Consider the following 14146-nt stretch of genomic DNA (forward strand, 5'->3'; position numbering starts at 1 on the left):
CCATTCACAGAGAGAAGTGCTGACAGATTAAGATTTCCTTCCATTCTGTAATGCATCTCATTGCTTGCTTCAGTCCACCACTGCTCCCGTAATTCCACTGCTGTCTCATGAACTAAGCAAATTTGCCATATGCCAATAACAAAATCTTGCAAATTTGGCTATAAAGTGGGCAGCTATGTGATTTTCAGTTAAAGACATGTATATAACTTACCACAAAATGCAGTCTGCTCTTTTAGGAAAGCTCAGTAATGCTGAGATTAATAACCAATCGTACTGGTTTATCAGTCTACTCAGGCTTTAGCAGAGCACAGTAACGCTGAGATTAATAACCGATCGCATTGATTTATCGGTCTACTCAGGCTTTAGCAGAGCACAGTAACGCTGAGATTAATAACCGATCGCATTGATTTATCGGTCTACTCAGGCTTTAGCAGAGCTCAGTAACGCTGAGATTAATAACCAATCGCATTGATTTATCAGCCTACTCAGGCTTTAGCAAGAACTTCAGTGTTGGTAAAGAAGTCGTTTATTGTGTACATCTTTATATGCTTTGTACTAAATAATAAACAAGCATTGATGGTGTTTACATATATATATATATATATATATATATATATATATTATATATATATATATATATATATATATATATATATATATATATATATACACTGCTCAAAAAAAAAAAGGGAACACTTAAACAACACAATATAACTCCAAGTAAATCAAACTTCTGTGAAATCAAACTGTCCACTTAGAAAGCAACACTGATTGACAATCAATTTCAAATGCTGTTGTGCAAATGGAATAGACAACAGGTGGTTGTCAGGTGGAAATTATTGGCAATTAGAAAGACACACTCAATAAAGGAGTGGTTCTGCAGGTGGTGACCACAGACCACTTCTCAGTACCGATGCTTTCTGGCTGATGTTTTGGTCACTGTTGAATGTTGGTGGTGCTTTCACACTTGTGGTAGCATGAGACAGACTCTATAACCCACACAAGTGGCTCAGGTAGTGCAGCTCACCGAGGATGGCACATCAATGCGAGCTGTGGCAAGAAGGTTTGCTGTGTCTGTCAGCGTAGTGTCCAGAGGCTGGAGGCGCTACCAGGAGACAGACCATTACACCAGGAGACGTGGAGGAGGCCGTAGGACGGCAACAACCCAGCAGGTCGCTACCATCGCCTTTGTGCAAGGAGAAACAGGAGGAGTAGTGTGTTTTTCCACTTTAATTTTGTGTGTGACTCCAATTCCAGGCCTCCATTGGTTAATAAATTTGATTTCCATTGATGATTTTTGTGTGATTTTGTTGTCGGCATATTCAACTTTGTACAGAACAAAGTATTCAATGAGAATATTTCATTCATTCAGATCTAGGATGTGTTATTTAGTGTTCCCTTTATTTTTTTGAGCAGTGTATATATGTATATGTGTGTATATGTATATGTGTATATATATATATATATATATATATATATATATATATATATATATATATACATATATACACATTTTTTTTAAATTAAGGTTCATCTTAAAATGTAAAGGTATAAGAACTGTACTGTTTTACAAAATACTTTACAAAATGTAACTGGGGCTGAATACAGATACTTAATTTCTGTATTCTGAAAATGCATTTTCAATACTTATCCCAACCCTGTGCTGAATATCTGATCCAAGCCCCTTGCTCCTCACCAAGTAATTATGGCATAATGTTCCACTGACAGTTGCTAAGTAATAACAATGGTAGCTTTCCAATAAACTGCTGGATCTACTTTTTTGGCAGAAGTTGTACATGTTAAAAACATACTTGACGCAACATTCAGGGTTTCTTTTCTTTATGTTTTTCTTTACTTAGAACACTGGAACAATAGACATGGTGAGTTACCATGAATAAAATCACAGCTGGTATAGTGTACCATTGAGCTGTGATGGTAATTATCATGGTGCACCACCTCCTGTGTTCTATCGCTTAAGTATTACATTCTATTTTGCCTATAAAATGAACGAAGAAGCTCCAGTGCAAAACTAAACGAGCAAACTTGATTCTGCTTTGATGAGGGATATCAAGTGGAACATTTTCATATCTGCTAGTAGATCTTCTCATTTTCTCCTTGAACACTCAGATGTTCTCAAATGAAAGAAACAGCAGAACGCACTTCTCCTTTTTTGAGTTTTTAATGATTCCCATCACTCAATTAGCAATCTTACTGACAAACACAGAAACAGACTTCTATGGCTTTGTATTTGCTAGCTGTGTACCCTTTTATTTCCAGTTTGTACAGGGTTCATTATATTGACTTAAAAGAGTCAGAGGTCAAGGGGTGGCGCCATGCCTTTGTGGGCCATTCAGAAAACCTTCCAGTGCTGTCCAGAAACTAATTCAGTTAATCCATCAGTTAAAGTTGTCTAATTTATCAGTTATATATGAACATGACACAGTACAGTCATTTTCAAATAACTTGTTCTTAAATCAGTAAAGTTCTCAGCCACTGGTCGACCATATAAAATACATTTGGAAAGAGCAAATTTCAGACAAGACCATATCAAAGTGGGGGAAATGCATTAAATTGTGTGCATTAACGTGTTAAACATGTGCAATGATCAATACATCTCTAAAGATGAGGCTTATTACAGTACTATCAGAGGTGTGTTGAGTAACCATAAACCCATTTTCCAGTAAAAGTATTGTTATTATGATAATATTGACTCAAGTAGCAAGTAGGAAAAGTATCTAGTACAGAAGCTGCTGGAGTGCCCATTGTTTCCCCATGGAACTGTAGTAGAACTTCCAGCATTTATCAGTATTAATTTATCAGGTTAAAGTGAAAAGCTGAGAACAGAGAACAGAATTAAATTAAACCCCCCCAAAAAAAAGATTGCCTGTAATGCCTGTAAGCAGAACTAAGACTGACTTTATTCACAGATTTACTTATAATAGAAGTTATTTAAAGTATTAGCATTTAGGCAGAATCCATTGTAATGTTACTGAAGTACATGGAACTGAGTAAAGGTCACTGGCCATTTCTGCATGCTATCATAGCTGAGCAATCCAATGACAAACACACTGCTACAGACAAAATGATAGTCATTATAAGCAAACAAATGTGCTTGTACAGACAAAACAAAGACAGTGCCACAGGACTAAAGCTGCCCAGACTGGACCAAAGCCTCAGACGCTTTGGGAGGAGCTTTGCAGAAGCGTTCCTCTGGAGTCCAGAAGAGTTAGCACTCAAATAAGTAAAAGACGCAGACAGGAATGAAAAGGAGATGGGAGGATTTGACTAGTATGGCTGGAACTGAGTAGACAGTATTTACACAAAGCCATGCACCATGCAAGGAAGCACGTTCATGTGCAAGTTAGTGCAGGAGATTGAGAAGGAAAAAGGTGAAAGTGTTAAAAAAAAAAAAGAAGCTTGTCCGTCTTCTCTTGCTCTCCTTTCACGTACTAATCTTCAAACAAGGAAAAGGAAAAAGTGGGGGGGGGGGGGCGATCAGCGCTTGGCCGGTGAGGCGGCTCGGCTTCCTCCCTGCAGGAGAAAAGATAAAAAGAAGAAGAAGAGAGAGGACAAAATGTGAGAACAGAGAAAGTGACCACAAATTGACCATCTTCTCCGTTGGACAAGCTTCATAGAACACTGGCACAAAAATCCCAGTCAACATTATTAGAAACTGCAAGAGCCCAACTCTTAATAATAATAATTAATAATTACAGCTCTTGCAAACACTGAATTATCACAGTGATTCATTTTCTTCTTCTTCAATTTTTCTTTCTGCTTTCCTTTTTTCTTGCTTCCTTCCTTTCTTTTTCTTCTATTCTTTCTCATTTTCTTCTTTGTCTTATTTACACTTTCGTTTTTCCTTTCTGTCTTCTGTGCTTCCTTTCTGGCTTCTGTTCTTTGTATCTTCTTTGTCTCTTTTTCTTATTTCATTCCTTCCTTTCCTTCTTTTTCTTTATTCTTCCCTTGCTTATTTCTCTTGCTTCCTTCATTACACCATAAGAAAAATTACCCTCTATCAATCCTTATAGCATGATAGAATACATACACAAAAATTGTAAACTAAACTGAATAACTCTGAATTTAACAAGAAAAACACACCTTAAAGGTATTTTTGATACACCTATGTTAATGATGAACTTTGAGTTATATAGTTAAGCTTGAGAGATTTTGGTTCATCGAACATTACATCGAATGCCGTGGAGTCAAACGGCTTTCCTTTAAAAAAAGACTGGAGTGCTAGTTTCTCATTAGGTGGAAAGGGATTTTGGCCATCAATCTGTAAAGACTGGACAATTTTAAACAAGAAAATTAAATATTTTCATAAATATGTCAGATAAGTGAAGCCATCCTCAGCAAAGATCAACAGGTCAAAGGTCAACATATCTGCAAGTCTCACATGTCATTTTTCCGTAAATTATTAAAATGCAGCAGCAAAATGAAAACAAAAGAGTGAAAGCCTTCAGTATTCAAACATAGAGCTTAAGATAATCCATACTGCTCAAAGCTTTTAGTCTTTTTTATGCAAGGATGAAGCTGTTAGAGCGTCCATAGAAATGGCACATGATCAAAACCACACAGAGAGAGAACAGCTAATTCAAATTCAGAAAAAAAAAAACCCGGCAACAAAAAAGGAAACACAACATAAAGAAACTAAGACTTAAAGCTAAAAGCTGATGAGCTCCTAAATACATTCCCCACTGAAAAGGAAAAGAAAGAAGGTGCTTTAAACACTGTAGAAAGCAAATAATGAGAAAAACAGAAAAAAGGATTCCCTTTAAATTTGAATGGGTTTTTAATCTTCACTGTAAGGAAGTCAGCATCCCTGTAATGGGTACTTCTAGGGATAGATTGGGGGTGCAAAGACCAGTGATTTCACAGAACTAAAACAAGTGTAATTTTTTGCTCATTTTAATTTAGTCAGATCATGTTTGTGTTTGAACTTTGCAAGTATCGCAGTATTATTTTTATTTCATTGTTAAAATTTGTTTTGAAACAATACATTTAAAATCTGTGCCCAATGAAAAATTATCTAAGTAAAAATAAAAAGTAAACATAGTAAAATGAAAAATCTCACACACAAGGTTTTTTCTCTAGCTGAAATGTAGTCTTAAGTCTTCAGTCCTGGTTGACTTACAATTCCCAGTCAAGTCACAACTTAGGCCAGCACTCGAGTCGCCATCTCGTTGAACACCCTTCTGAATTTGAAACTGCAGAAGTCTATTTTTTTGGCAGTAAATCTTAATTTGAGTGCACACACTTTACAAAACAAATGAATAAAATGAAAAATACTAAAAACAGCATTAAATAATTAAAATGAAACCCGGCGAGTTCCGCAACTGAGGTCTAGTTGATGGCCTAGTTAATGTATTGACTTGAATGAAGCTGCTGCTTCCTTGGAGCTGTTAGACTCGCTGCATGTTAGCATAAACAAATACAGTACCATGCGAATGTTTTAGGCATCTAAGCAAATTTTTAAACAATTGACCTCAGCAGTGAGTTTATCACAATATACATTAGAATAAAGTCGTATTCATAATTCAAATAAACATAAAAACAATAAAAAGTAACAAGAATTTCTTGGGTCCATATTTTTCCTTGACACGTTCACAGCCACCACAGAGACTTGTTAATATCATCAATAACATCATGAGCACAATTTACTGAAGCACTGATTGGTCAAACCAGGAGTTGATTTTTAACTACATATAATACTGGGCTTCCTCAAGGAAAGGTTTGAAAATGGGTAAACAAACACACTAACATCCAGAAAGTCACTATTTATTTTAGAAATAATTCTATTTTATAAATATTATATCATATATATATATATATATATATATATATATATATAAAATAATCATATTGTTAATTAACATTCTATACATTTTGTTTATTCAAATATTAACACTTTTCTCAGCAAATAAACACAAACAACACAAATAAATACATTTTAAATATAACATGTGTCTTGGGTGCCTAAAACTTTCGCACAATACTGTATATGGTCATGATATTTAGCCACAATAGCACTCAATGCTATTTGTGTGATATTGCTGGTGAAGTAGTGCATTATGCTACAAAAGACCAAATCACTTCTTCACAGACTCACAAGCCCCAGAGCTGGAGCACGAGAAATCTGTGAACATGCTTAAATGCCATCTGCAGATACGAAGCAAAGCATGAACAAGCTAGCAAATTACTCACTAGGACAGGGTGAGGATTCACATCACTGAGGAAGAGGAAGAAGAAAAGTTTTAACATGTCCTACGTACTCCATGAACTAGGGGGTTAAAAATGCATCAGTCTGAAGATTTTAATTCTGCAGCATCAACTTTGTTGATTAGAAAAAATATATATTCATGTAAGAAGTTAATGTGGTGTAGTGTGAGTACCATTTTGAAGATTTTGGTCAGGGTGCCCTGGCCGTCTGCTGGCCGTCCTTTCTGGCCCTTAGCGGAAGCCTGCGTCTTCTGGTCACCCTGTGGAGAAGGCAGCATTAGTACTTTGTGCCTTCAACATATGCTCATCATGCCTGCAGAATCTGGCCAAAAATGTGTTTTGCCATATATGCCATAAATGTGTATGCCAACAACTTCATTCATTTTTACACAACCATTTTCCATCCTCTCTTTATCCCTTAGACAGGCTGTTTTTTGTTAGTGTGCATGTGAGACTGATATAACTGACCTGTCTTCTGATTATTAGTTTAGGCTGAGACATCCCTTATTTCTCCAGTGAGAAAGCATAGAGCTAAACTAATGTAGGTGGAGTTGGCAGGTATATAATATGTAAGTTGTTTGATTTTTTTCATGAAATCACAAGAAATGGGGGCAGTTGTGGGCTGGAGGTTAGGGTACCAGTCCTGTGACCGGAAGGTCGCTGGTTCAATCCCCTGAGCCGACAGTACGTGACTGAGGTGCCCTTGAGCAAGACACCTAGCCCCCAACTGCTCCCTGGGCTATGTGTATAGGGCTCCCCACCGCTCTGGGCAAGTGTTCTCACTGCCCCCTAGTGTGTGTGCATTCACTAGTGTGTATGTGGTGTTTCACTGCATGGCTAGGTTAAGTGCAAAGGTGAAATTTCCCTATTGTGGGACTAATAAGGGTCACAATCTAAAGTTAAAAGGATCATTTCAAAATGCAGTTTAATTTCTGTATGTAGACTTAGCAGTGAATGGTACAATTTTAATACACTTTAATGTTTATATATTAATCCTCACTTTCTTTTTAGATTTCCATGATAAAGACCCTTTAACATTATTTACTCTTAGCCATAATGTATATTAGATATAATAGATGTCTTCTCTGTTTAATGATGATTGATTAGATCCATATCTACAGTTATTAATGAGCTCAGAACAAGATTCTGCCTCATAATTTTTCAGATTAATATCTTCCAAAGAACTGAGTCAGCTAAAAGCAATAACAGTTAAAATTTCTAACTAATAAAAGTTAATTTTCCTTGAAGTGAGGGATGCACATGCATTATTAAGCATGCATCTCACATCGCAGGCAGTTAAAATCAAATTCTGGACTCTTGAGTGAATAACATTCCTACAGAGTTTTTTCCTCCAGAGACTATCACTGTTCTTAATGCAATGCTGCAATGAATCGTGGATGAGGATGAATTCAATCATATAGATAATAGTGTAAAAATGTGGATGTTTTAGAAAATCTAGCTAAACATCCTCTTCCTGCTTCCTCACCCACACTGTTTTAAAACTCCCACTCAGATTAAGGACCAGAGGGGCAGGTATACATTAACCAGCAGGAAACCGAAGCAGACACACAGATTTCAAAAGAAAATAGAGAACACTGAAACAAAAGAGCCAGTATGGATTAGAGGCTTAGAAATAGAAGCATATGGAGGGAGGGCACTCTGCAGGAGCAAAACAGCAGGATTGGTCTGGGATCAGCTGCCATACATCTCAACTTCAAAAGCTCCACCCTCACAAACTCTGCCCACATTATGCAATGTTTATTTGGCTATGACTGGAGCAATCGTATCAGTTACACTCTCATAACAGCATCTTAGTTCTTTCAGCAATCCATTCTCCATCCACAAGTGTGTTCCTTTGTACATACTGTAGCAAGGTCAGGCATTCTTTACAAAGACCCCTTCAGCTAAAGAGAAATTAGTAATATTTGCTTAGAGATGTTTCATAACTTTTAAAGTTTTCATTGCTACACACCAAGGTCCACTATACAGCTATCCAAACAAATATGCCACCATGCCAACACCATGCATTACAGTCAGGTGCAAATGTTAGAATACCCCTAATCAAATGACATGATCTGTTGATTTCCTATGAGAAAATAAGTGAACAAAACTTCTATAAGGAACTTAAATATGGCATTTTGTTTAGAAAATCCATCACATTTCATGCAGAATGTATATTTATTTGTAGGATTTAACACATTGGAAAAGGAATAAACAAAATGTAATGTGTGTATTAACTTTTGCACTGGCCACCTTTGATGTTTTTTTTTTACACCCCAAAGTCAACAAATAATAATTATGGATTAAAATGTTGTTTATAGAGAAAATTTTTTGCTTAGGAAATGTAATGTGATTGAGGCACCCAAACTTTCGGATACGACTGTATATACAGTTTTGCAAAAAACGTTCTATGATTGGTCTGTTTATAGGTCAGTCAAATAAATACTTCCTATAAGGTCTTTCTTGGCCATACTGAGCAATACTCTGAAGCTAGAAGTAGGCCTAAACAACATTTGTACTGATCCCAGATCAGCAGCATTTTTCTAAAAGAATTGTTATATGAAAGAAAAAAAAAAAAACTTTTATCTTTACTTTCTGTTCATGTCTTACTATCAATACCTACCAGGCCTAGTTTTGCTGTGAAAGAATGCCACTGTACAGAGAGAGAGACAAAGGAAGACCAAGAGACAGATAAAGGAAGAGATAAACAAGTAGAAAGAGAGAACAACAAAAGTACATACAAAGAGAGTGAGAAAGACATATGGTAGAACATTTGAGCTGGCATATATGGGTCATTCTACCGAGTTAGTTCAAACTGCAGTCCCACAGTAAAAAAAACAAACAAAAAAAAAAAAAAACAATTTAAAGCAACACTATGAAATATTTTTGTTAAAACTGAAAGCAGTAGCATTACTGAGTATGAAGAACAAAGAACACATTAAAATACATTGTGTTTGCGCTGCTGCAAGTCATCTTTAATAAAGCCTGAAATAATCATCTAAAAATCAGAGGACAGATTTAGCAGGAGCTGTTCAGACCACGTCACATATCTTTATGCATTAGCGTCATACTCACAGGCTCAAAAAGAAGGTCTGACTTAGTTTAGGTCACAACTGATGATACAAAACGTTCTTCTGCAAATTACATGCAACAACTTATTTCCACCAGAGAGGTCGCCACATTCCCAAATTCTACATATTGTTGCTTTAAAATCCAAACCAAAATCCAAATAGTCAAACCCCAGATATTGGTATGTGTATAGATTGTTATGATCTATTTAATCTCAAGGCATTAATTGAAATATCAAATTTTATAAAATTTATAAAAAAATAGCTTTTATCAATAGTTGATTTTTTTAATTAAAAAAAAACTTGCTTTCTCACATTTTCATGTCACTACATGTGTTCTTGAATAAACTAAAATTAGCTAAAATTGTTCACTACTGACAGTCATTACAGAAATGTTTGGTAAATTGGTTAGCAAAAGGATTTAAGTCCATGTCAGTAAAAAGTCTGAAATGTGTTTTTAACACACTTTGAACCAGTTTGGTAGAATGATCCACATATAAACAGTACAAGGAGAGAGATGTGAAATATAGACCATCTTTTATTAAGACAAATACATCACTTAGGCTGTTAGAGATGCTTGCCTTTCCATATGCATGCTGTAAACATTATTTTTATTATGGTGAACAAAAAAGGCTATTTAACATAAATAAATAAAATAAACACAAGTAAACAAAAAATTAAATATAAATGGGTAGGTAAAGTGAACAGAAATGAAAATAATAAGCATTGACATCAAAATCAAGTTGCATAAAAATAGTGAGATGTTTCTATAGCCTGTTTTTAAAAAAAGTGGGGGTGCTGTGCAAATAGAAAGAATGCAATGATGTGTAAATTATTTAAACCCTATATTTAATTGAAAATATTACAGTGTTAAAACTATATAAACTGAATATCAAATGATGTAGGATTTCAGCTGCTCAACAGTTCAAGGTCTCCTTTGTTGCATTGTTCATTTTATAATGCACCAAATGTTTTAATGGGTGACAGTTCTGGACTGCAGGCATGCCAGTTTAGCACCTAGACTCTTTTACTACAGAGCCATTCTGTTGTCATACATATAGAATGTGGCTTGGCATCTTGCTGAAATATGCAAGGCCTTTTCTGAAAAAGACGTCATCTGGGTGGCAGCATATTTTCCTCCAAAACCTGTATATGACTTTCAGCATTAATGGTCCCTTGCCATGTGCCGTAATGCATCCCTATACCATCACAGATTTTGAACTGCGTGCTGATAAGAAGCTGGATTGTCCCTCTCCTCTTTAGCAGTGAGGATGTAGCATCCAAGTTTTCCAAAAAGAATTTCAGATTTTGGTTTTTCAGACCACAGGACACTTTACCATGTTGCTTTGCCTCTGTCCTTCTTAAATGAGCTTGTTTATGGATCCTGTTTATATATGGTTTCTTCACGGCAAGTTTTGAAGTGATTTCCGCTACAGAACAGTATGTGCTTTTAGTTGAGTGCCGCCTGAAGGCCCACAGATCACAGCCATCCAATATTTCAATATTTATTTTTGGTGTCTTTGGTTTTTTTCTGAAGAGTTCTCAGAATTCTCGGAATGTTTTTAGCCCCCTCGTTAATGATTTTATGTACTGCAGATGATGAAATTCCCAAATTCTTAGTTATTTTCCTTTGGCCCCATTGCGGGGGAGATGCATTTCAACTACAGCACAGGTGAAATACAGCCATGATAAAGCAGATTTCAGCTGAACACAGACCACTTTCGAGGTAAGAGGACACAGCATTCATCATTCTTTATAAAGAGGCCAAATAGAAGCTGGATAAAAGGATTAAAGCAGCAAAGAAAAAATATTCAGAAAAGCTGAAAAGCCACATTGTTTTTAACGACGCAACTTTAGTCTGGAGGGCCTCCAAGAGATCTCTACCTACAAGGTGAGAAACAGTTCCTTTCTCCTAAACGACCTAAACGACCACAAATGACCTGAATGAGTTCTACTGCAGATTTAAATCCACCAAGGACAGTCCTCAGACTCTCTCTGCCAGTCCCCTGTTCTCCTTTCCTAAATTTCCTTCGGGATCAATAAAGTATCCATCCATCCATCCATCCATCCTACCCCACCCTGGTTCTTTCACCTCTGACCCTGCTCATCTCACCATCAACGTGCAGGATGTTAACAGAAGGGAGTCACTTCACCCACTCTAAATCACTGCTGTGACCACCTAGCACTGACTTGCATTATCTAAAACAAATTACTGCAACATTCTGCTGTCCCCAACATTTATTTAGTTCTTTTCATGGACAGGTCAGCATTTAGCACCTTAGCTGCTGCAGGTCAAACTGTCCCAACTGTCTGTGCCAGATTCCATCTGCTGGTGGATCGTGATTCCTGAGACAACTGAGGAAATCACCTGTGGATAAATGTGGACATCACCTCTTCCAGCCACCTCCCTCTGGTAGAAGATTCAGGACCATCAAAACCAGCACAAACATACATGCTAACAAACTTTTTCCCCAGAGCTGTAGCACTAACACTCCTTAACCACACCTCACATTTTAAACTTACATTAAACCAACAAACCTACTTTACTGTACTGCAGTAACGCTTCTACAACACTGTGCTTATTTGCACAACTATACAGATGTCAAATTTTTACAATGTTCATATAAGTTTGAAATATTCTGTATATAATAATTTCCATTTCTACTCAGATATTTGCATGCACAGTCTTTCACAGGTTGGTAATCCAAACCCTCCCCATCTTTACTTCTGACAGACTCAGTCTCTCTGAGATTCTCTTTTTATACCTAGTCATGTTACTGAACAGTTGCCAATTAACCTAATTAGTTGTGTTATACTAAAAAAAACACCTCATGGAGCATCTTGCAACTTTACGAGTCTTGCTGCCCCTGTAGCAACTTTTTTGACACATGTTCGAACACTTTGTCATTGTACTCTTTTAGTTTTATACAGGGTTTAAAAGATTTGCATTCTGCTTTCTTTTTTAATTACATTTTTGCACAGTGTCCCAACTCTTTTGGAAACATGATTGTAAATTTCACACTAAGTAAGCATCAGGCCTAAAAATGTTGGTATGTTCTATTTGTGATGAGAAGGGATTTTTGACAGAACCTTGGTCTTGCTATCATTATTTACCATTAAACCTAGAATAAAACTGAAGCAAATGCATCATAACTAAAATGTCATGTCTAAAAACAGAAACTGCTTTTGAGTTTCACCAGGAAAAAATGAAATAATAAGAAAATTAAAAATATATAAAAAACACAAAAGGTAAACATCAAAAAGCACTGTTCCAGGCTGAGAGTGATTTTTCTCCCCAGTGGAGGCTTCAGCCAAACTAATTCTTCAGACCTTACATTCAGCAGAGATGAAATTGTTCTTACCCTAGACTTGGGCGGGGCAGGAGACACCTGGAGAATAGAAGATAAAACAGATTAACCTTTTTCTGAACTTGTTAATATCATTAATCATTCATTCATTAAATCATGAGCACAATTTACTGAAGCACTGATTGGTCAAACCAGGAGTTGCTTTTTAACTACACATAATAATGGGCTTCCTCCAGGAGAGGTTTGGAAATGGTTAAACAAACACACCAACATCCAGAGAATCACTATTTATGATTTATATATGCATGTTTATATACACTGCTCAAAAAAATAAAGGGAACACTCAAATAACACATTCTAGATCTGAATGAATGAAATATTCTCATTGAATACTTTGTTCTGTACAAAGTTGAATGTGCTGACAACAAAATCACACAAAAATCATCAATGTAAATCAAATTTATTAACCAATGGAGGCCTGGATTTGGAGTCACAAAATTAAAGTGGAAAAACACACTACAGGCTGATCCAACTTTGATGTAATTTCCTTAAAACAAGTCAAAATGAGGCTCAGGATTGTGTGTGGCCTCCACGTGCCCGTATGACCTCCCTACAACGCCTGGGCATGCTCCTGATGAGGTGGCAGATGGTCTCCTGAGGGATCTCCTCCCAAACCTGGACTAAAGCATCCGCCAACTCCTGGACAGTCTGTGGTGCAACGTGGCGTTGGTGGATGGAGCGAGACATGATGTCCCAGATGTGCTCAATCGGATTCAGGTCCGGGGAACGGGCGGGCCAGTCCATAGCTTCAATGCTTTCATCTTGCAGGAACTACTGACACACTCCAGCCACATGAGGTCTAGCATTATCCTGCATTAGGAGGAACCCAGGGCCAACCGCACCAGCATATGGTCTCACAAGGGGTCTGAGGATCTCATCTCGGTACCTAATGGCAGTCAGGCTACCTCTGGCGAGCACATGGAGGGCTGTGCGGCCCTCCAAAGAAATGCCACCCCACACCATTACTGACCCACTGCCAAACCGGTCAGGCTGAAGGATGTTGCAGGCAGCAGATCGCTCTCCACAGCGTCTCCAGACCCTGTCACATCTGTCACATGTGCTCAGTGTGAACCTGCTTTCATCTGTGAAGAGCACAGGGCGCCAGTGGCAAATTTGCCAATCGTGGTGTTCTCTGGCAAATGCCAAGCATCCTGCACTGTGTTGGGCTGTGAGCACAACCCCCATCTGTGGATGTTGGGCCCTCATACCATCCTCATGGAGTCGGTTTCTAACCGTTTGTGCCGACACATGCACATTTGTGGCCTGCTGGAGGTCATTTTGCAGGGCTCTGGCAGTGCTCCTCCTCTTCCTCCTTGCACAAAGGCGGAGGTAGCGGTCCTGCTGCTGGGTTGTTGCCCTCTTACGGCCTCCTCCATGTCTCCTGGTGTACTGGCCTGTCTCCTGGTAGCGCCTCCCGCCAACACGACACTACGCTGAAAGACACAGCAAACCTTCTTGCCACAGCTCACATTGATGTGCCATCCTGGA

General features: G+C 37.6%; 1 protein-coding gene across 4 annotated transcripts in view; it reads right to left on the reverse strand.

Moving 5' to 3' along the window:
- Positions 1 to 2163: 2163 nt before the first annotated feature.
- Positions 2164 to 14146, reverse strand: part of LOC108441789 (myelin basic protein-like) — a 29487-nt gene continuing 17504 nt past the window's right edge. The window contains exons 3-7 of one of the 4 annotated variants that reach the window (XM_017721499.2): positions 12653 to 12679; positions 8846 to 8875; positions 6396 to 6482; positions 6208 to 6232; positions 2164 to 3531 (exon numbers count right to left, since the gene is read on the reverse strand). In XM_017721499.2, the coding sequence (XP_017576988.1) occupies positions 6230 to 6232; positions 6396 to 6482; positions 8846 to 8875; positions 12653 to 12679 (147 nt within the window). In that variant the 3' untranslated portion in view covers positions 2164 to 3531; positions 6208 to 6229. The remainder of the gene's footprint in view (positions 3532 to 6207; positions 6233 to 6395; positions 6483 to 8845; positions 8876 to 12652; positions 12680 to 14146) is intronic. The other 3 variants (XM_037531198.1, XM_017721497.2, XM_017721498.2) reach the window with 3 other exon arrangements.

Source organism: Pygocentrus nattereri, chromosome 19 (genome assembly GCF_015220715.1).
Source record: "Pygocentrus nattereri isolate fPygNat1 chromosome 19, fPygNat1.pri, whole genome shotgun sequence".
NCBI lineage: Eukaryota > Metazoa > Chordata > Actinopteri > Characiformes > Serrasalmidae > Pygocentrus > Pygocentrus nattereri.